The 23,544-nt window shown below is 45.7% G+C and overlaps 1 protein-coding gene across 1 annotated transcript in view; it reads left to right on the forward strand.

Moving 5' to 3' along the window:
* The window catches only part of LOC126263528 (serine-rich adhesin for platelets), a 245,304-nt gene that overhangs the window by 60,937 nt on the left and 160,823 nt on the right, over nucleotides 1-23,544 (forward strand). Inside the window, exon 5 of the mRNA XM_049960622.1 lies at nucleotides 9,716-9,951. Coding sequence (XP_049816579.1) covers nucleotides 9,716-9,951 — 236 coding nt within the window. The remainder of the gene's footprint in view (nucleotides 1-9,715; nucleotides 9,952-23,544) is intronic.

Raw genomic sequence — 23,544 nt, forward strand, 5'->3', positions numbered from 1 at the left:
TGTCAACAAGGCTCTGTTAAAGCTGATGGTGGTTTCTTAATAGTATAGGCTGGTTTGCATGGATCACTGGCTGAAAATGGTTATGTCCGGCTACCTGGTGAGCATTTTCACTTATTCATTGACTTAATGTTTCAACATAGCATTATACAGTCAACCGGTTACAAATTGCTGCTTTGTACGTCGGTCAAGGTTTCGACACCTACTAAGGGTGTCTTCGTTAGAATGAAATTTTGATAAACCGTAAATTACGGTTCATTATCATGAATACACCCTTAGTAGGTTTCGAAACCTAGATCAATGTACCAAACAGAATTTGCAATCGGTTTCATGTATAATCCTATGTTCACTGGTATACGCTTATTGAGTAAGAGCCATGTTTAAAATTGTAAGACTTCATCTTTTCAAACAGCGATGGAATTTTTATGGATGACAACGCGCCAAGTCGCCGGATCACAATTGTTCCCGATTCGTTTGAAGAACATTGTGGACAATTCGAGCGAAGGACTGGGCCACACAGGTCGCCTTATATGAATCCCATCGAACATTTATGGGATAGAATCGAGAGGTCAGTCCATGCAAAAGATGTTATACTGGCAACGCTGTCGCAATTATGGAGGCAGCCATGGCTCAGTATTTCAACAGGGGACTTCCAATGACTTGTTGAGTCAGTGCGACTTCGAGCAGCCGCAATACGCCGGGCAAAACGAGGTCCAACATAATAATAGGAGGTATCCCATGATGTTATGCCGGAGCCAAGGTAGCCCCTGAGGGCCGGCAACCCATATTACACCACAGAGGACGAGGTTGTCTATGTCCAAGGCGTACCAAAAGCACCATGGTAAACACTGGCTTATTACATACAAGATAATGGAAACAGACATTCCGAGGACTACTTCCTGCAGGGGGAGCTCAAGCCACGGCCTGCAGGAAGTATCACTACTCCAAAACCTGATTAGCTGGAGACTGCTATTTAGGAGCTAGAACCAACCCCGAAGTTGAGTTCACTCCGGATGCAGACCTCGTGTACTTCGACAACTGAAAAATTACGTCGTCTCTGTATTGGACTCTTACTACTGTGTGTGTGTGTGTTACCACAAACCTTTGTGGAAAATTAGAAGTGAACTTTTGTTTGCCTCAATTAAGAGACTTTTACTGGCACCGTTATTGTTACCTTTCGTTTGTTGTTCAGTCATAGACCTTGTGAACTTACATCAATAAAAGTTGTGTTTGTGGAAAATTGCGAATTGTTCAAATGGTTCAAATGGCTCTGAGCACTATGGGGCGTAACATCTGAGGTCATCAGTCCCTAGACTCATAACTACATAAACCTAAATAACCTAAGGACATTACACACATCCATGCCCGAGGCAGGATTCGAACCTGCGACCGTAACAGCCGCGTGGTTCCTTACTGAAGCGCCTAGAACCGTTCGGTCACAGCGGCCGGCTATCCTCCCATCACTCAGCAAGAATTTGGAATCAATGTATTTCCTCGTTTATGTTTGAAATTAATACTTAACTGAGGAATTAAAAAACCGCTACGGTCGCAGGTTCGGATCCTGCCTCGGGCATTGATGTGTGTGATGTCCTTGGGTTAGTTAGGTTTAAGTAGTTCTAAGTTCTAGGGGACTGATGACCACAGATGTTAAGTCCCATAGTGCTCAGAGCCATTTGAACCTTTTTTTTTTTTTTTGTTAAGTCCCATAGTGCTCAGAGGCATTTGAACCAATTAAAAAAACGTACATTACTGGACTGTTACTAGGGCCACGGCACTTTTCTTAAATTGGCACATTTGATCTACTTCAACTCAGAAATTATGTAGGTATCTTCACCTCGGATAGCAGAGGGACACTTGGCCGATCAAAGGAAAGGTGCGAGCACGGAACAAAAACGGCAGTTTTTGTTTGTGAATGAGAGGAAAACGGGAGCCCCACTGTCCAGCGTTGGGCAGCGAAATCTGCCAACGGTTGGCGGCCGTGGCTCGGTTCGCAGATAATGCCGCCAGCGATAACATCGCGGCAGCTGCTGATTGCTGACTCCCGATTATCGACATCCATGTCGAATCTATTGCTCTATCCAGCCCGGTTGACGTCACTTCAACTGAACTGTTCCGTGTTAGATTAACGATAGGTGCTCGCCTGCCTTGGCAAAACTGCAGATTCTTTTTTAATTTCTTTGCGCAAACATATTTCGATGCTTTTGTGACACAACCAGTCAGTGGTTTCTGTATTTCACTTTTCTTTCTTGTTGCTGCGGTCTTCAGTAACAAGACTTGTTCGACTAGGCCGCAACCCACGTCCATTTGTACCTGCTTGCACTAGTCAGTCCCTGACACACACACACACACACACACACACACACACACACACACACACACACACACACACACACACACACACACACACACAAACTCGTCTAGCTTGAAAGGGGAGACCAGATGGCGCTATGGTTGGCCCGCTAGATGGCACTGCCATAGGTCAAAGGGATATCAACTGCGTTTTTTAAAACAGGAACCCCCATTTTTATTACATATTCTTATAGTACGTAAAGAAATATGAATGTTTTAGTTGGACCACTTTTTTCGCTTTGTGATAGACGCCGCTGTAGTAGTGACAAACGTATAAGTACGTCGTATCACGTAACATTCCGCCAGTGCGGACGGTATATGCTTCGTGATACATAACCCATGTTAAAATGGACTGTTTACCAATTGGGGAAAAGGTCGATAATGTGTTGATATATGGCTATTGTGATCAAAATGCCCAACGGGCGTGTGCTATGGACGCTGCTCGGTATCCTGGACGACATCATCCAAGTGTCCGGGCCGTTCGCAGGATAGTTACATTATTTAAGGAAACAGGAAGTGTTCAGCCACATGTGAAACGTCAACCACGACGTGCAACAAATTATGATGCCCAAGTAGGTCTTTTAGCTTACGTCGCGGGTATATACTTCCCTCCATAAACACATTGATGATTCCTTCATGCCTCAGGACCTTTCCAGTCAGCCGATCCCTTCTTTTAATAAAGTTGTGTCGTGAATTTCTGTTGTCTCTGGTGTTACGTACCGTAGGTCTTCATCTCTTCAGTAGTCATTCGATATCTCCATGTCATCTTCAACATTTGGTGTCGTGCTACTTTTCAAAAGCTTCTGTTCCCTTCTTTTTGGACTGCTAATCGTCCACGTTGTAGCTTCTGAAACATCGTCGATTACATAGATGAAATAGCTAACGCCACGGACACATCTCCAGAAAAAGTACAGTACATTTTGTGTGAAGAATTGAGAAATTTTATACTAACCTCATTTTTTTTGTTGATTGCTGACCAAATTCGAAGGCTAAAATAACTTTTAATTTATCACCAATGTTTCCAACGTTCTGAAAAGAATACAAATGATTCTACGTTGGTATGTTTACCGGTTTACGAAAGCTAGTTCGCATGCTTATTATCTTTCAACGGCGTGAAACAATAACTGCATAAGACTGTTAAAGTTTTGTGGTACGGCAGAATGAAAACGAACGTGAGAAGTGTTCTGGACTGCAGAAAACGTAAAAATGATTGTCTACGAAGTCACTGCATTTTCCCACCTACATCTTTTAGCTACAGGAAAACGGAAGTTCTTGACACACTAGAGGTGAACGCTGGATGGGGATTCGAATCCAGGACCTTGCCTTACGCGGGCAGCAGTCTCAGAGGCAGAGCTGCCCAGGCACCACTGTAAATTCAGTCTCACAGCTTCGCTTCCGACAATTGCAAAAGAGCGCACTCCTCGCTACAGGGTGCGAGAGCTCACCCTGGGAGCAATTCCGAAAGCTGTGGCTTAGCCGTCTCTCCTCAGTACCCCTTCTCGTTGGAGTGGCTAGTCCAGCAAGGCGTGCAGAAGGGCGTAAAAAGTTCGAGAACTACGAGTGAGAGTCACTAGCAGAAGGGAAATTGCGAAGGCGAGTCTATGTAGCTTAGTCGGTAAGAGCATTGCCAACCATAGGCAAGGTTCCGGGTACGCGTCCTAGTCCGGTACACAGTTTTAATCGGCCAGAAAGTTCCAAAAGAACGAACATTCCTGTGCAGGGTGAAGAAATTCATTCTGGAATGTGAAACAAAATTATTGGAACAGTCATCGTACTCACCAGAGAAACGTTTCTCCAGATAAACGTTTCTCTGAGGAAGGACTGTCGCCTAAAATTGGATAACTGGTAAAAATATATGCTTGAAGACGAATGTAGACGACGCCATTGGGTTGAAGCCAGTTTTACGAAACTGATAGCGTCTATGATTGTAGACACCAGTCTCCGCTTCACGTCGGTCGTTTTGTGTGCCACGGAATCCTGTCTGACCTGAAAGTCTTGGCAGCAGCGCGAGTACTGGTAGAGTTAATATTGGTCGGCATGAAATCGCTGCGTAAGAAAACAAGAAGCGAGTTTGGGTTCCTGACTGGATAAAAAAGGGCGTCAGCTGCTGGGTTCCTCAGCGACCTTGAAACAAGAAACTGTTGCAGACGACCCGGGAAGTTATTTCAAACACCTGAGGATGTCACCAGAACCGTTCACGTGTCTTTTTAATAAAGTTAATGCATGAAAGAAAGACACTGCGATGCGTGAATCATAGTCGCCAGATATGAATTTGGGGCTCACATAACCTTTTTTGTTTAGTGGGGATTCATATTTGTGTCTACAGCGGATGTCTGCCAGGTGTTTTATCTTGTAATTTTCATTATTCATTTGCGTAGGGTTTCTAATTATTGATTTACCGAGCGAGGTGGCGCAGTGGTCAGCACAATGGACTCGCATTCGGGAGGACGACGGTTCAATCCCGTCTCCGGCCATCCTGATTTAGGTTTTCCGTGATTTCCCTAAATCGCTTCAGGCAAATGCCGGGATGGTTCCTTTGAAAGGGCACGGCAGATTTCCTTCCCCATCCTTCCCTCACCCGAGCTTGCGCTCCGTCTCTAATGACCTCGTTGTCGACGGGACGTTAAACACTAATATCCTCCTCTCCTCCTCTAATTATTGATTTCTCGATGTGTTCCTAATGGAATGACTTCTGGGTTAGGCTCAGATGTCGTCAGACCATTTGTGTCGAGTTTGCGTCGGACGACCTCAAGTGAACACTTTTCTGCTTCTTTCTGTAGTCAACGTGACTGAAATACCACAAACAGCTACCTGTAGCACAGATGTCCAACAAAGGAACGAAATGTTGCGTGTCATATTTAATTTTGTTGACACCCTACCGACACGAAACCCAACCTCAAACCACTCGCAGTGTTAGTTTCGTGTCCCCAAAGATGTGTAACCTCCCCATTATATTTGTTCCTGTCTCAAATTTAGCTGTGACTTTACCTCCCACTCTATAGAAGTCTACGTATTACCCAAACTGTTTCCTGACAAACAGTTATCCACCTTAAACTCGTGTGCTAACCGTTAACTAAACAGAACCTAATTTGAACTGAACTGTAACTCATTCGAATGCAGCTTGTCTTTATATAAAATACACAACGGAAGTGAAACAGTTATCCGGTCCTAATCAAAATCTTCGTCCCCGCCGCAGCCGCAGTGGTCCACAACCCCACGACGATTACCGCGGCCCACTTCACCCCTCCGCCGCCCCACACCGAACCCAGGGTTATTGTGCGGTTCGGCCCCCGGTGCCCCCCCCCCCCCCCCCGCCCCACAGGGAACGTCTCACACCAAACGAGTGTAACCCCTATGTTTGCGTGGTAGAGTAATGGTGGTGTAGGTGTACGTTGAGAACTTGTTTGCGCAGCAATCGCCGACATAGTGTAGCTGAGGCGGAATAAGGGGAACCAGCCCGCATTTGCCGAGGCAGATGGAAAACCGCCTAAAAACCATCCACAGACTGGCCGGCTCACCGGACCTCGACGCAAATCCGCCGGGCGGATTCGTGCAGGGGACCAGGCGCTCAATCCCGCCCGGAAAGCCGTGCGTTAGACCGCACGGCCAACCGAGCGGGCTTAAATTTCCACCTACCTCTCGTCTTGACAACAATGACGCAGATTTCTCGAAAGCACAACAGCAAAGAGCAACCAGGCAAAGGCTAAGCTAGATTTCTGTTTCTAAATACATATTCAAGCTGTTGCTTGTGGTAATGCATGATGATAAACGGTGGGGGTGGGGAGAGTAACTGTTCCTATGAAATGAGATGCCAAGACAACAATTTTAGAATGAAGTGCGTGTTAAAAATAAAAGTAATACTTCGCGTGATCTTCACACGTAACATAGGTCTGAACAATATTATGATTAACAAAGTGAACAATGATTTAAAGAGGGTGCAATGTTAACAGAGAATTTCTATAAAAACGAAACAGTTTAATCAGTCAATATGTTAATGCATGACACAGGAAAGTGGGGTGTTCATTCTCTCAGCTCAGAGCAAGTTAACTAGCTGACAATAAAAATTCTTAGCTGTGCAGTGCTGCAGTCTTAACTCAAACTACTTCTGTTCAAAAGCTCAAATTATATATTCTCTTCGCTTTCTAATATATCTATATTGTATTCATCCTTGCTGTCCTTTACAATCAGTCTTTCCTCATCTAACAGATACAATCACAAGTCCAGAGAGCAGTACAGAATACGTCAATCACCTGCCACACTTCAACTAAGAATGTATCAGACTGCGCAGAGGTAGAGACGGTGCCACGACGAGACGAAAGATTGTTTAACAGTAACGTAACTTGCTCTCTCTCTCTCTCTCTCTCTCTCTCTCTCTCTCTCTCTCTCTCTCTCTGATGTGCACATCGATGACGTACAAAAACCAATTGTTATGACCACTTTACAGTTGGAGCGAGTCGAAACTGTTTAGTTCTGCAAGGCATTTGTAATGGCCAGTACCGCAGTTTTGAAGCTTGGTTTCGCAACCTAGTGCCATCGTGTAAACTGGCCATAAGTAACAAAACATTTTCTGCTATAGATCATTACCAACCGAAGGAACGTTCGCCATAACGTCAAGGAACTTTCGCCATAACGTCAAATAGTCAGCGTCTTGTATAAGTCAAGTGGAATTACAAATGTGACCATGCGTCTGGTCGTGAGCTTGTCGTATTAACTCCGGTAACAGTGCAATTTGCTCTGAATAAATTCCAAGTTTTAGCAGTGGTTGAGTGGCTGCTTGCTGCTTTTATTCTTTTTAGAAGACTCAAGCCGCATTTTTTCAAAGCCGCAGTTAGAGAATATCAATTTTTGAAATAACGCAGTTGTTCATTAGTAGTCACGATTATTTTTGTTGCCTGCTTATTTCGTTTTATTTTTAAGAAGTGTTGCTCAGCTGAAGGTTGGGCAAAATAAGGCTCAGTTCTCGCTTAGGCGACACGATACGCGATACAAGTCGCGATGCGACTCGCAGTGTGACGCTGGAGAAGCAACTCGCCTTGGTGGAGCGCATACAAAACTAGATGAAGCCATTTAACGGGTTCCCACTGGGACCATAGCGATACGACACCTGTATTGCCCAGCGCAACAGAGAGTTGCACTGCGCAACTGTATCGTACGATACAAATTTCGATTCATCACAAGGGCCTCAAACAATTGTTTTAGGTGAATGTTGCAAAGCTACATCCTTCCCTCTACTTAGTTTCTCAGTAAAGCATTTCATTTATGGATAAAAAAATTAAAGTTGGCAGTGAAGAATGGGCCAGTTTATGTTAGTTGCTGTGTACGAAATATGGCTAACGTATGAAAGAATTTTTAATGGTTCAAGGAGAGCAATACTTGATTCCATTCTCGAGAAAATACGCGAAATGTATCGTAGGTTGTCTGCGACAAAGTTGGCAACTACCCACCACCCGGAAAGCTTTTGTTGCATGTTACGACCTGTTGTGCGGTACATGGAACGCCTTTGTGTTTCTCTTTTTCGTAAGCTGAAGTTGGAGAAAGATTTTCCTTGTCATGATGGGCTGCTTCCATTTCTTCAGTTACAATGTCTACCCCTACACGACGTTCCTCACCCACTGCTACACCACCGATGGTGACTGACTGCTCTTCAAATCTAGCAACGTTTCTTCTCAGTGCTGCTCAAGCTCAATCATAGACTACTTTGCGAAACTGAAGAGTTGTAGAAATACTATCCTAGCTTTTTAAAATTTGTAACCATTTTTCACATGTATATGTACTACATTGAATGAAATAAAAAATAAACTTTTCGTAGTGATATTTTTTACGTCGCTAAAGACTTGTACCAACTTAACTTATTGTAATTAGTAGCTTCTCAGCAGAAGAAGCACCAGGTCTAAAATTTGTGTCCTATTTTGTCAGAGTAGCCGACACTAGTCGCTCCAAAAAGTGGAACTTGTGTGGACTCATTCTGTAGAATCCGTGGAATTCGTGTTCGTGCTGGGGAAGCTGACGAGATACCACAGCCAAACTATGTTTGATATTAATAGCCGTATCTGGGTGGACCCATATTTTCTTTTTCAGTTCTTTGAGCTTTAAGTAAGGACAAACAAAAATAAAGTTCTCTCCAGAAGAATCCACGATTGCATTTGGAATGAAACAGAAACATGGTTCGTGCCATCTCATTGCTTGTCGTATGCTGAGTCGCATCGTGTATTGTACAAGGTGATTCAAAAAGAATACCACAACTTTAAAAATCTGTATTTAATGAAAGAAACATAATATAACCTTCTGTTATACATCATTACAAAGAGTATTTAAAAAGGTTTTTTTTCACTCAAAAACAAGTTCAGAGATGTTCAATATGGCCCCCTCCAGACACTCGAGCAATATCAACCCGATACTCCAACTCGTTCCACACTGTGTGTAGCATATCAGGCGTAACAGTTTGGATATCTGCTGTTATTTGTCGTTTCAAATCATCAATGGTGGCTGGGAGAGGTGGCCGAAACACCATATCCTTAACATACCCCCATAAGAAAAAATCGCAGGGGGTAAGATCAGGGCTTCTTGGAGGCCAGTGATGAAGTGCTCTGTCACGGGTTGCCTGGCGGCCGATCCATCGCCTCGGGTAGTTGACGATAAGGTTTCATAACTAACCTTTTTCGTAGGACTCTCCATACAGTTGATTGTGGAATTTGCAGCTCTCTGCTAGCTCTGCGAGTCGATTTTCCTGGGCTGCGAACAAATGCTTGCTGGATGCGTGCTACATTTTCATCACTCGTTCTCGGCCGTCCAGAACTTTTACCTTTGCACAAACACCCATTCTCTGTAAACTGTTTATACCAACGTTTAATACACCACCTATCAGGAGGTTTAACACCATACTTCGTTCGAAATGCACGCTGAACAACTGTCGTCGATTCACTTCTGCCGTACTCAATAACACAAAAAGCTTTCTGTTGAGCGGTCGCCATCTTAGCATCAACTGACGCTGACGCCTAGTCAACAGCGCCTCAAGCGAACAAATGTACAACTAAATGAAACTTTATATCTCCCTTAATTCGCCGACAGATAGTGCTTAGCTCTGCCTTTTGTCGTTGCAGAGTTTTAAATTCCTAAAGTTGTGGTATTCTTTTTGAATCACCCTGTATTATGTATAGTGTGATCCCAGTGGGAACACAAGTGTCGCACTTTTAAGCGTCGCATCGCGGAACCTTCATTAAAGTGTGCTGCATAGCATATTGTATCGTCTCAGTGTGAATTACGTGTAAAATTGGCTCGGAAAAAAAATCGCGCCCCTTAAGGTAGGCAACTTGAGGGTGGGAGATGTAAGATGAGTTGCCTATCTGAAGGAGCGTGAAATATGTTGCAGGCCAATTCTATTCTGTATACCTGGTGACGTGTTTCTGGCTTGCAACACTTTGCCCGGCTCGCCTGGCTACTGCCGCATCTCCCACAGTGGTGGGGCTCAAGCAGTGACGGGAGCAGAGGAGCCGCTCGCTGACGTGTTCCCTCTCTGTGTTGCAGACGAGTGGCGGCCGGCCCAGCAGTGGGAGGGCCACGTGAGCGCCGCCCCCGCCGCCGCCGACGCCCCCCGCAGCCGCGCAGGTGAGTCCGGCTCAGCGCTATCTCGCCGGCACCGCCCGGCTGCCTGCCTGTGTGCGTGCGTGCGTGCGTGGGTGGCTTACACGGGCCGCGCGTCATGCCTCACTCGAAAAACGAGCATACACTGTAGAGACAAAACATTATGACCACTGCCTATCTAGACACGGAGTGCTGCCCAGAGGTGCTGCAGGCGCGTGGCGGGATAAGGATGGGATGTACGAGGGCAGTTAAATAAGTAATGCAACACATTTTTTTCTGAAACAGGGGTTGTTTTATTCAGCATTGAAATACACCAGGTTATTCCCCAATCTTTTAGCTACACAACACTATTTTTCAACGTAATCTCCATTCAATGCTACGGCCTTACGCCACCTTGAAATGAGGGCCTGTATGCCTGCACGGTACCATTCCACTGGTCGATGTCGGAGCCAACGTCGTACTGCATCAATAACTTGTTCATCATCCGCGTAGTGCGTCCCACGGATTGCGTCCTTCATTGGGCCAAACATATGGAAATCCGACGGTGCGAGATCGGGGCTGTAGGGTGCATGAGGAAGAACAGTCCACTGAAGTTTTGTGAGCTCCTCTCGGGTGCGAAGACTTGTGTGAGGTCTTGCGTTGTCATGAAGAAGGAGAAGTTCGTTCTGATTTTTGTGCCTACGAACACGCTGAAGTCGTTTCTTCAATTTCTGAAGAGTAGCACAATACACTTTAGAGTTGATCGTTTGACCATGGGGAAGGACATCGAACAGAATAACCCCTTCAGCGTCCCAGAAGACTGTAACCATGACTTTACCGGCTGAGGGTATGGCTTTAAACTTTTTCTTGGTAGGGGAGTGGGTGTGGCGCCACTCCATTGATTGCCGTTTTGTTTCAGGTTCGAAGTGATGAACCCATGTTTCATCGCCTGTAACAATCTTTGACGAGAAATTGTCACCCTCAGCCACATGACGAGCAAGCAATTCCGCACAGATGGTTCTCCTTTGCTCTTTATGGTGTTCGGTTAGACAACGAGGGACCCAGCGGGAACAAACCTTTGAATATCCCAACTGGTGAACAATTGTGACAGCACTACCAACAGAGATGTCAAGTTGAGCACTGAGTTGTTTGATGGTGATCCGTCGATCATCTCGAACGAGTGTGTTCGCACGCTCCGCCATTGCAGGAGTCACAGCTGTGCACGGCCGGCCCGCACGCGGGAGATCAGACAGTCTTGCTTGACCTTGCGGCGATGATGACACACGCTTTGCCCAACGACTCACCGTGCTTTTGTCCACTGCCAGATCACCGTAGACATTCTGCAAGCGCCTATGAATATCTGAGATGCCCTGGTTTTCCGCCAAAAGAAACTCGATCACTGCCCGTTGTTTGCAACGCACATCCGTTACAGACGCCATTTTAACAGCTCCGTACAGCGCTGCCACCTGTCGGAAGTCAATGAAACTATACCAGACGAAGCGGGAATGTTTGAAAATATTCCACAAGAAATTTCCGGTTTTTTCAACCAAAATTGGCCGAGAAAAAAAATGTGTTGCATTACTTATTGAACTGCCCTCGTAAGACTGAGGACTCGTTCTAGCGGCGATGGGGACCCGCAAATGGGGGAAGTCCACTGACGTGACCGACTTTGATAAAAGGCGGAGTCTTATGGCTCAGAACATGGGAACGATCGTCGCGGAAACGGGGAAGCTGGCCTGCAGTGTCTCTTACCACTTTCGTCAGCGTCCAAATTGGTTGAAGGACGATGAAACCACGTATAGGTGTGGACGTCCACGCCGCGTATAGGAGGATGCCCGCCGTGTAAAGGAAGGACAGGCGGCGACCTGTAGCAGATCTGAACACACGGTACAAAGCTAGTACAGCTACCAGTGTTTCGGAGCACACTATTCGGCGCACTTTGTTGACCGAGTGTCTCAAAATAGATGATCCGTGGTGACCAGACCCAGAGAGATTGTCAGTTACGGTGGCAGTCATCGATGTTAGACCGTGGATCAAAGAAAGAGGGCCGCCCAGTCGGATGAGTCACTTTTCCTGTAACACAAGGTCGATGGTCGTGTCCGGATTATATCTGTGGACAAAATATCGATATATCGATATCTATTCCGCGTATTATTTATAGTCATAAGCGATACTTGCACCACCGATATATACTCGTAGATATCAAAACGGCAACATCGAGTGCCGATATTTTTATTTTGCGTTCTTTTTCTTGCTATTTTTGGTAAATATTTGCAATTGTAGTAGAACACAATTTTACTTTTGCTGTGTGATGGAGTCTTACTACCTTTTTGAGCTTTCATCACGTCCAGTCTAGCTCTTTGACTGTGTGAAGCAAGTATGGGTGGCACAAAGGAGAAGTCTGATTGTGCTGACCGGTGGCGGTGTGAATGGAATAACAAGATTTCCGAAGTGAAGAAATAGCACAACAGTAGCGTGAAAAAACAAGATGAACAAAAATCTAAATGACAAGATTGGTCTTTGTGGCGGGCGGAGACGTGTGAGGCGAAATGCTGGCGCTACCAACAGAAACTGCAACGTTTAACTTCACCACGCAGTTTTGACACTGCAACTGCTGGTTCGCTGGCGTTTGCAGAAATGAAAAAAACAGGGTACTAGACATGAACTGTTCCAGGTAGATCCCGTACGTGAAGGCACACCTTTTACTGTGCCACTTACACGTAGTTACCATTGTTAAGCCGGCCGGAGTGGCCGAGCGGTTCTAGGCGCTACAGTCTGGAACCGCGCGACCGCTACGGTCGCAGGTTCGAATCCTGCCTCGGGCATGGATGTGTGCGATGTACTTAGGTTGGTTAGGTTTAAGTACTTCTGAGTTCTAGCGACTGATGACCTCAGAAGTTAAGTCCCATAGCGCTCAGAGCCATTTTTTGAACCATTGTTAACAAAATTGGTGATCGCCAAGTGTGAACGTGCATCGCTTTCGTTTCAGTCCTTCCTCTTCCTCTAGCAGGCTGCTAGCTCGTACAGAATATCTAATAATAAATCAGTATTTTTTATAGTAAAGACAGCCCACTGGTTGCAATGAATTTTATAGTCGAATTGACCATGGTTTCGACTCCTAAACTAAGAGAGTCTTCATCAGAATGTATATTACATATGTAAGAAGTTGAGCATAACAGCTCTCGTCATACAATTTTAACGCCACCCAGTCTGATGCCACCCTGTTTCAGTATACAAAAGTAGCCGTTAGTGGCAATCTTTAATTTTTAACTGGAAAGGACAGTAAAACTTTTACGTAGGATATTTTATTATGTGACGTGGCCTTTTTGGCGTTAAAATTGTATGACGAAAGCTGTTATGCTCAGCTTCTTACGTATGTAATATAAATTCTAATGAAGACTCCCTTAGTTTAGGAGTCGAAACCATGGTCAATTCGACTATAAAATCCATTGCAACCAGTGGGGCTGTCTTTACTACAAAAAATATTTTCACGGTTGCTGCACACACAGCTATGTTTAAAGTTGTAATAAATCAGTACTTAAATATACGGTTCTAAAACTGTTAGTTTTTTATATTTATAATGTATAGCAAATATGTTTTTAGTCCGATATGTCGATACTTTTTTCGTCTATATATTGATATATTGGTAATTTTTTTCGATGCAACGAGGGCTGATAACGAAATTTTTTTAAATATCGATGTATCGGATTCCCGATATTTTTAAAAATATCAGCAGTCCCGTACGGATATGTCGTCATTCCACGCGAACGGCTTCCCTAAACACGTCGCCACTGATGCAGGCCGATAGGGGTAGTATATGCTATGGGGGACTTTCACCTGGGCTCCCATGGGGTCTGTGGTGGTGATCAAAGGGTCCATGACTGCTGCTACATACCTCCGGAAACCTGCCAAGGACTCATTGGCACGCGAACCGAGCGAGGTGGCGCAGTGGTTAGCACATTGGACTCGCATTCGGGAGGACGACGGATCAATCCCGTCTCCGGCCATCCTGATTTAGGTTTTCCGTGATTTCCCTTAATCGCTTCAGGCAAATGCCGGGATGGTTCCTTTGAAAGGGCACGGCCGATTTCCTTCCCCATCCTTCCCTCACCCGAGCTTGCGCTCCGTCTCCTCCTCCTCCTCCTCCTCCTTGGCACGCGAAACTGCTGCGTACGTTTCAAACGAGAATCAGCACGCTATTACGAAGGCGCTCATAATGTTTTGCCTCCTCAGTGTACCCGGAGGTGATGTTGACCAAAATATGCAGACAAATAGGGGACTATTAAATCCTCATGACCCAGAAGGACTCATCAATGCTTGCGCTAATCATCATTTGATAGAGCATTCTTTTCATATTTACACGATTCCAGCACTTCATTTTGATCAGCCACACCTCCGGCACTCCCATCAACTGTAAACATCAAAGTGATTAAACTTGTCAGTGTAACAAAATGACGGCTTCATAAACCATCTACGTGAAGAGGACATTCCAGTGGAACTCGAGAGAAATACTGTCGTTACGAAATTTATTGACTACTTCGAGTGCAACTTGATGCAGAAAACAGAGATTCCAACGATATAAAATTTACAGAACGCGCTCGATGCAAACCATTAACCATATTCCCAAGTTTTGAAACTGTAGCACATCTGCTCACTGAAATACAACACTTCAATTTTTTCACGCCACGTAGAGACATTTTATCGTCCTTAGCTGCAGAGGACCCTACTCACTGAGTACTAAAATTAGTGGAAATATGCGAATATCTTCATTTACTCGTTCAGAAGGTCTGCGCAAAAAATTTGAACATCATCTGAGATGGTCAACTGGGGAACTCTAAATCACTTGACATGCAGTCACCGTAACAAAAGTTGTTGAAATACGCCTAGAATCACTGAATGCGTCAGTGAACATTTTGCCTCTAACAAAAGTTGCCTCTAACAAAAGCTGGGCTGTTCTCTTATATGTTCTTCCTGACTATTACGGAACTATAATCTTCTGTTCAGATCGCTTCCAGCAAAACAACCGCAGGACGTACCACACCTTGTAGCTGATCAACAGCTAGAGTAACCTTTTATTGTTATTATTGGAGGGATCATTTTTTGCGTGAACTGTGATGTCGCTGGTTCATCCTGCACTAACCGGCGGTGGAGATTTCAAGTACCGCTTCGAACAATGGTGTGGATTACAAATGCGCAGTTGTGTAGTTGTGGGATCTGCGATAATGAACGATAAGCAAATCCACTGCAACAAGTAATCGAGCGATACACTTTTAATGTTTGTGATGCGTCAATGTGAATGACGAATGACTCTATGGTCTAATAGCCAATCGCTAGTGCCTCGAAAAGAAAAGAAAAGTAATTAAGGTCTCGTTCTGAAGTAGTTGGACGTTATACGGGTAAAGTGACAGAGAACCGAGTTCGCAAGTTGAATTTGGACTCCGCAGGTTAGATTAGTGTGTCCTTCGGCCTACTATAAATCAGTATATCTCTTTTTTTGCTAAGGCGGCTTGTCAAAACAAGAATTTCTTTTATCAGATCGGTCTGAGTGATTGACGGACGTAGAAGCTCTCGAGAATCCGAGGCATTTCTGGGGGAGATTAAGTCTCAAAACAGAGTCCATTTATAGCAATTAGATGCGTGTCTTTGACAGTCGTGACATGTGTGATAGCAGCTCGCTGTAGGGAGCAGGCTGTCTTCACCTGTAATGAAACTTTGTGTCGGCAGCCGACAGATTAAAACCGTACCACGCCAAGATTAGGGCCCGGGTATTACTTCGAGCAGACGACATCAAAACTTGCAAATCTATTTTCCGCCCTGTAGAAATTGTGAACCTCAATTGATTTTGCTGTCTCAATCAATATCGGGCGTGAAGCGTTTGTTACTTATGTGTTATATTTATCATACGATAAAAATCACGATGTGGAACATGCAAATGTACAAACAAAGAACTTGTACTTCAGTAGATGAAAAATATTTATGCTGACTATTTACACTTCTGTTCTGTATTAATGACTAATTATTTGTGTTCAAAGATTCCGTTACGGTGTATAAGGAGTTGTCAAAGAGAAACTTGTTTAATCTAACTTTGAAAACGGTTCTGATATCTTTCAGACAATTTATTTCCATGCGTGGATTGACAAAGAGTTTTATAGATGCATATTACACCGCTTTTTTGCCAAAGTTAGATTCACTGTAGGGTAATGCAGATCATTTTATCGTATACTGACGAAGTCGTGAATATCTCTGTCAGATGGATTCTCCATAAGAAGTTTCATAAGTGTATAAATATGCTGTAGATTTTGTTGATATTCCCAGCTGCTTAAAAAGATGCCTGCAATTTATACGCATGTGGACCCGACACGTAAGTCTAATTACTTTCTATTCTGTTACGAATACGTGTTGCCTAAGGACATAGCCCTGAGTATTATCCCATAAGACACCAGTGAAGGAAAACCGAGCGAGGTGGCGCAGTGGTTAGCACACTGGACTCGCATTCGGGAGGACGACGGTTCAATCCCGTCTCCGGCCATCCTGATTTAGGTTTTCCGTGATTTCCCTAAATCGTTTCAGGCAAATACCGGGATGGTTCCTTTGAAAGGGCACGGCCGATTTCCTTCCCAATCCTTCCCTAACCCGAGCTTGCTCTCCGTCTCTAATGACCTCGTTGTCGCCGGGACGTTAAACACTAACAACCACCACCACCACCACCAGTGAAGGAAAATATGCAAACTATGTTAACCTACTGACTCCTATAACACAGAGTTGACAGTTACTCTTATCGCAAAAAATGGTCGAACGTGGACGTTTTAGTTCGTCTATTACATGCTTTTCCCAGTTTAAGTTTTCGTCAATATGCACACCTAGGACCTTAGAACTTTCTACCCTGTTCATTATTCTTTGTTGGTATAGTAGATTAATAGGAAGTGGGATATTTCTGACAGTACAGAACCGGATGAGCTGAGTTTATAGATACCTCCGTAACACACATTTTTTCCTTGTGCCATTGCCCCGCCACGCCGCAGATTCGGCATGTTTATTACTGGATTTGCCACGGTTAGTTTAAGGGGTGGCTGGATGCCATCCCTGTCACCACCCCGTTACCCACCGGGACGGAGTATCTGTTCAAATGGCTCTGAGCACTATGGGACTTAACATCTGTGGTCATCAGTCCCCTAGAATTTAGAACTACTTAAACCTAAGGACAACACACACATCCATGCCCGAGGCAGGATTCAAACCTGTGACCGTAGCGGTCGCACGGTGGAGTACCTGTACCACAGCTCTCTGCCTGTAGTATTATTCTAGTCAGAGTGAGCGAAAGTTTTCCTTGAAACGTATAACTGAGGCGGGACCTGGCTATCATCAGCTCGGTATTCACCTACTGAAGTGACCGAGCCAGGTGGGGCAGTGGTTAGGAAAAAGTGGCTCTAAGCACTATGGGACTTAACATCTTAGGTCATCAGTCCCCTAGACTTAGAACTACTTAAACCTAACTAACCTAAGTACAATACACACATCCATGCCCGAGGCAGGTTTCAAACCTGCGACCGTAGCAGCAGCGCGGTTCCGGACTGAAGCGCCTAGAACCGCTCGGCCACCAGGGCCGGCTAGTGGTTAGCACACTGGACTCGCATTCTGCAGGGCGACCATTCCAACTCGCGTCCGGCCATCCTGATTTAGTTTTTCCGTGATATCCGTAAATCGCTTCAGGCCAATGCTGGAATGGTTCTTTTAAAAGGAAGGGCACGGCCGATTTCCTTGTCCCTCCTTGCTTAACCCGAGTTTGTGCTCCTTCTCTAATGACGTCGCAGTCGACGGGACGTTGGACACTAATCTCCTCCTCCTCCTCCTCCTCCTCCACCACCACCACCTAGCGGGATGTGGAAAACCGCCAAAAAGACCACATCCAAGCTGGCCGGCACAGCTACCCTCGTCGTTAACCTGTAGGGCGGATTCGGTCTACGGCTGCGCATCTGCCCGTCCCGGAAATGGCGCTTTAAGACGCATGGCTATGCGGCAGAGAAGAGAAGCACACAGAAGACGTGGTTGGATGTAGACGTACACATCATCGGCTGCTATGTGAATGATTAGAACTGCTGTTGTCTATGACAGCCGCCGGACCGGTTTAGTGTTGTTCGTGTTTAGTGTTATTACCAGGTCTGGAAGGACATATAAGGGACGTGAACAACGTCAGACGTTGAGTGATCACTTTGAAGAACACGGAGAAGCTGCGTACTCAGGTGACACAGCGGTATCAGTAGGGCTATTGACTAAATATCGATATATTTACCAAAAAGTTCGTTGTATATCAGCGATTCTCTTTCCCTCAATATGTTGATATCAAAATGGCATATCGAGTGCCGATTTTTTTTTCATTTTTTTTCACAATTTCAGTAAATACACTCCTGGAAATTGAAATAAGAACACCGTGAATTCATAGTCCCAGGAAGGGGAATCTTTATTGACACATTCCTGGGGTCAGATACATCTCATGATCACACTGACAGAACCACAGGCACATAGACACAGGCAACAGAGCATGCACAATGTCGGCACTAGTACAGTGTATATCCACCTATCGCAGCAATGCAGGCTGCTATTCTCCCATGGAGACGATCGTAGAGATGCTGGATGTAGTCCTGCGGAACGGCTTGCCATGCCATTTCCACCTGGCGCCTCAGTTGGACCAGCGTTCGTCTGGACGTGCAGACCGCGTGAGACGACGCTTCATCCAGTCCCAAACATGCTCAATGGGGGACAGATCCGGAGATCTTGCTGGCCAGGGTAGTTGACTTACACCTTCTAGAGCACGTTGGGTGGCACGGGATACATGCGGACGTGCATTGTCCTGTTGGAACAGCAAGTTCCCTTGCCGGTCTAGGAATGGTAGAACGATGGGTTCGATGACGGTTTGGATGTACCGTGCACTATTCAGTGTCCCCTCGACGATCACCAGTGGTGTACGGCCAGTGTAGGAGATCGCTCCCCACACCATGATGCCGGGTGTTGGCCCTGTGTGCCTCGGTCGTATGCAGTCCTGATTGTGGCGCTCACCTGCACGGCGCCAAACACGCATACGACCATCATTGGCACCAAGGCAGAAGCGACTCTCATCGCTGAAGACGACACGTCTCCATTCGTCCCTCCATTCACGCCTGTCGCGACACCACTGGAGGCGGGCTGCACGATGTTGGGGCGTGAGCGGAAGACGGCCTAACGGTGTGCGGGACCGTAGCCCAGCTTCATGGAGACGGTTGCGAATGGTCCTCGCCGATACCCCAGGAGCAACAGTGTCCCTAATTTGCTGGGAAGTGGCGGTGCGGTCCCCTACGGCACTGCGTAGGATCCTACGGTCTTGGCGTGCATCCGTGCGTCGCTGCGGTCCGGTCCCAGGTCGACGGGCACGTGCACCTTCCGCCGACCACTGGCGACAACATCGATGTACTGTGGAGACCTCACGCCCCACGTGTTGAGCAATTCGGCGGTACGTCCACCCGGCCTCCCGCATGCCCACTATACGCCCTCGCTCAAAGTCCGTCAACTGCACATACGGTTCACGTCCACGCTGTCGCGGCATGCTACCAGTGTTAAAGACTGCGATGGAGCTCCGTATGCCACGGCAAACTGGCTGACACTGACGGCGGCGGTGCACAAATGCTGCGCAGCTAGCGCCATTCGACGGCCAACACCGCGGTTCCTGTTGTGTCCGCTGTGCCGTGCGTGTGATCATTGCTTGTACAGCCCTCTCGCAGTGTCCGGAGCAAGTATGGTGGGTCTGACACACCGGTGTCAATGTGTTCTTTTTTCCATTTCCAGGAGTGTATTTGAAGTTGTTCTTTTGAAATTGTAGTAGAAAACAATTTTACTTTCACTGTGTGAAGGAATCTTACTACTTTCTGAGCTTTCATCACGTGCAGTCCTTCTCTTTAACTATTTGAAGCAAGTATAGGTGGCACAAAGAAGAAGTTCGATTGCATTGGGGACTGGCGGTGTGAATAGAATGACAAGATTTACCGATGTGAAGAACTAGCACAGTAGTTGCATTAAAAAATAATTTTTAAACGCAACTTTCTTCAAAAACAGTTGTTGCAACTGATGAACAAAAATCTAAATGAGAAGATTGGTCCTTGCGGTGGGCGGAGACGTGTGAGAGTAAATGCTGACGTAATCTGTGCGCACCGCTACCAGAAGAAACTTCAACGTTTAACTTCATCACGGAATTTTGACATTACAACTGTGCGGAAATAATAAAACAGGGAACTCTACATGAAGTGTTCTGTGCAAGTGCGATATGTGGCGAAACCGAACGACGGACCCACCGGACACCTTTTATTGTGCCACTTACATGGTGAACGTGCATCGTTTTCCTTTCAGTTCTTGCTCTAAGGGGGATAGGCAGGCTGCTAGCTTGTTGAACAGATTATCTAATAACAAATCAGTACTTAAATATACTGGCAGTATATTTACAATGTACAAATGATCATTTTTATATGCAGGTACGTTAATAACTTTTCCTTGGTTATATTGATATATTTTTCGATATATCTAGGGCCACTAATTATATTTTTTAAATTTCGATATATCGGATTCAGGATATTTTTAAAATATCGTCCTAGTTATAGGCTCCTAGTTATCAGCACCAGAGCTTGAAAAGGACCTCGTTATGGGTCGGCATTTCTCCGGCTGGTTGAATCGTGCAATATACCAATTTTTGCGGCTTCGGGTGTGACAGTGTTCTGATATTGGAATGTATGGGAACGTGAAGGCAAGCACTCGATGTTAAGTTTCCAGTCGACGACTTCGAACCACAGCAAGGCAGGACCTTCGTACTGTTCACCGAGCACATCGTAAGCCCCTTCACATTTGCGCGTGCCACCCGAGAACAAGTAATGGGCTCGCCGCAACATTCTTTGTCATTCCGCGCCATTGGGTGACTAGCAGGAGCCGGAATAGGCAATTATTGTCCGTTGCGTGTGCTGTTGTTAACGACACAACACGAACTTCTGCGTTTGGAGTGGAGTTGGAAGCACGGACTGCTGGTGAAAGGCGTCGAATTGTGTTCAGCCATTTTACACTATCCCCAGATGACTGTCGTTGGCGAGTATGTCGGCCACCTGGGAAAAGGTCCTGTTTTTTAATGTTTTGTACAGTAGTAGGGCGACAGGGGCATCTGCATTGTTGTCAATTTTATTCAAAATGGCTGTTCCAACATGACGGCCATAGATGTGGCAATTTCACACTGACATCATGGCGGGAAGTTCAAAAATGGTTCAAATGGCTCTGAGCACTATGGGACTCAACTGCTGAGGTCATAAGTCCCCTGGAACTTAGAACTACTTAAACCTAACTAACCTAAGGACAGCCGGCCGCGGTGGTCTCGCGGTTCAGGCGCTCAGTCCGGAACCGCTTGACTGCTACGGTCGCAGGTTCGAATCCTGCCTCGGGCATGGATGTGTGTGATGTCCTTAGGTTAGTTAGGTTTAAGTAGTTCTAAGTTCTAGGGGACTGATGACCACAGATGTTAAGTCCCATAGTGCTCAGAGCCATTTGAACCATTTTAACCTAAGGACAACACACACATCCACGACCGAGGCAGGATTCGAACCTGCGACCGTAGCGGTCGCGCGGTTCCAGACTGTAGCGCCAGAACCGCTCGGCCACCAGCGGCCGGCGCGGGAAGTTCAAATTTTGGAGGGAGACTAGGTCAGTCTCCCCTCCTCTATCTGGAAATTGGTGGAAAAAGAGCTCAGTCTGTGCTGGGCTGCTGGATAGTACTCACGTAAATCTGTATTATTTTGTATGCAGTGTAGTATCTCGTTTATTTAAACAATCTGAGCTGCAATTGTTAAAGTACTAGACTCTACCTCCATCCAGTTTTGTCAATAACTGCTGGACTTGGACTGGATATTTTCGCTGTTATTCTAGCGCTGAAGAGTTGCTCCAACCAGTCTAGCCAATAGCCCTACCTGGGAAATAATAATAGGACAGCAAGCTATCACTGAAGTACAGGGGAGTACCCTGTTATTCCTGGCACCAGGGTGTGGTGAGCCACTGGGTACGGCTTCAGCTCACAGCTGGTACTCATTGAGGACACAACAGTACAGGGTGATTCAAAAAGAATACCACGACTTTAGGAATTTAAAACTCTGCAACGACAAAAGGCAGAGCTAAGCACTATCTGTCGGCGAATTAAGGGAGCTATAAAGTTTCATTTAGTTGTACATTTGTTCGCTTGAGGCGCGTCAGCGTCAGTTGATGCTAAGATGGCGACCGCTCAACAGAATACTTTTTGTGTTATTGAGTACGGCAGAAGTGAATCGACGACAGTTGTTTAGCGTGCATTTCGAACGACGTATGGTGTTAAACCTCCTGATAGGTGGTGTATTAAACGTTGGTATAAACAGTTTACAGAGAATGGGTGTTTGTGCAAAGGGAAAAGTTCTGGACGGCCGAGAACGAGTGATGAAAATGTAGCACGCATCCAGCAAGCATTTGTTCGCAGCCCAGGAAAATCGACTCGCAGAGCTAGCAGAGAGCTGCAAATTCCACAATCAACTGTATGGAGAGTCCTACGAAAAAGGTTAGTTATGAAACCTTATCGTCTGAAATTGGTTCAAGCACTGTCTGCAGCTGATAAGATTAAAAGAATCGATTTCTGTGATTTTATCCTTGCTCAAATGGAAACAGATGAATCTTTCGTTTCAAAGATTGTGTTTAGTGATGAAGCAACTTTCCACACTAACGGGAAAGTCAACCGTCACAATGTCTGTATATGGGGCACTGAGAATCCGCGGGAAACAACTCAGTATGAACGTGACTCGCCTAAGGTGAACGTTTTCTGTGCCATTTCAGCCAATAAAGTTTTTGGTCCCTTTTTCTTCGAAGGTGCTACTGTAACTGGACTACAGTATCTGGAGATGTTAGAGAATTGGCTGTTCCCTCAGCTCGAACAAGAAGCACAACAATTCATATTTCAGCAGGATGGAGCGCCACCACATTGGCACTTATCTGTCCGTAACTACCTGAACGTCAACTACCCGAGGCGATGGATCGGGCGCCAGGCAGCCCGTGACAGAGCACTTCATCACTGGCCTCCAAGAAGCCCTCATCTTACCCCCTGCGATTTTTTCTTATGGGGGTATGTTAAGGATATGGTGTTTCGGCCACCTCTCCCAGCCACCATTGATGATGTGAAACGAGAAATAACAGCAGCTATCCAAACTGTTACGCCTGATATGCTACAGAGAGTGTGGAACGAGTTGGAGTATCGGGTTGATATTGCTCGAGTGTCTGGAGGGGGCCATATTGAACATTTCTGAACTTGTTTTTGAGTGAAAAAAAAAACCTTTTTAAATACTCTTTGTAATGATGTATAACAGAAGGTTATATTATGTTTCTTTCATTAAATACACATTTTTAAAGTTGTGGTATTCTTTTTGAATCACCCTGTACATCACACAAATTTGGTGTCCTCATGTGTAACCTCACTTGCTGTGGTGATAGAACAGTGCTCACCAACATGTGGCACTTGTCTCTGTCACCTGTGTGATTTGATGTGTTTCCATGGCCGGCATGATCCCCCCCCCATATGTCCCCGATTGAATATGTGTGGGAGGCCACTTCGGACCTCAGTTCTGT

This window comes from Schistocerca nitens, chromosome 6 (genome assembly GCF_023898315.1).
Source record: "Schistocerca nitens isolate TAMUIC-IGC-003100 chromosome 6, iqSchNite1.1, whole genome shotgun sequence".
Classification (NCBI taxonomy): domain Eukaryota; kingdom Metazoa; phylum Arthropoda; class Insecta; order Orthoptera; family Acrididae; genus Schistocerca; species Schistocerca nitens.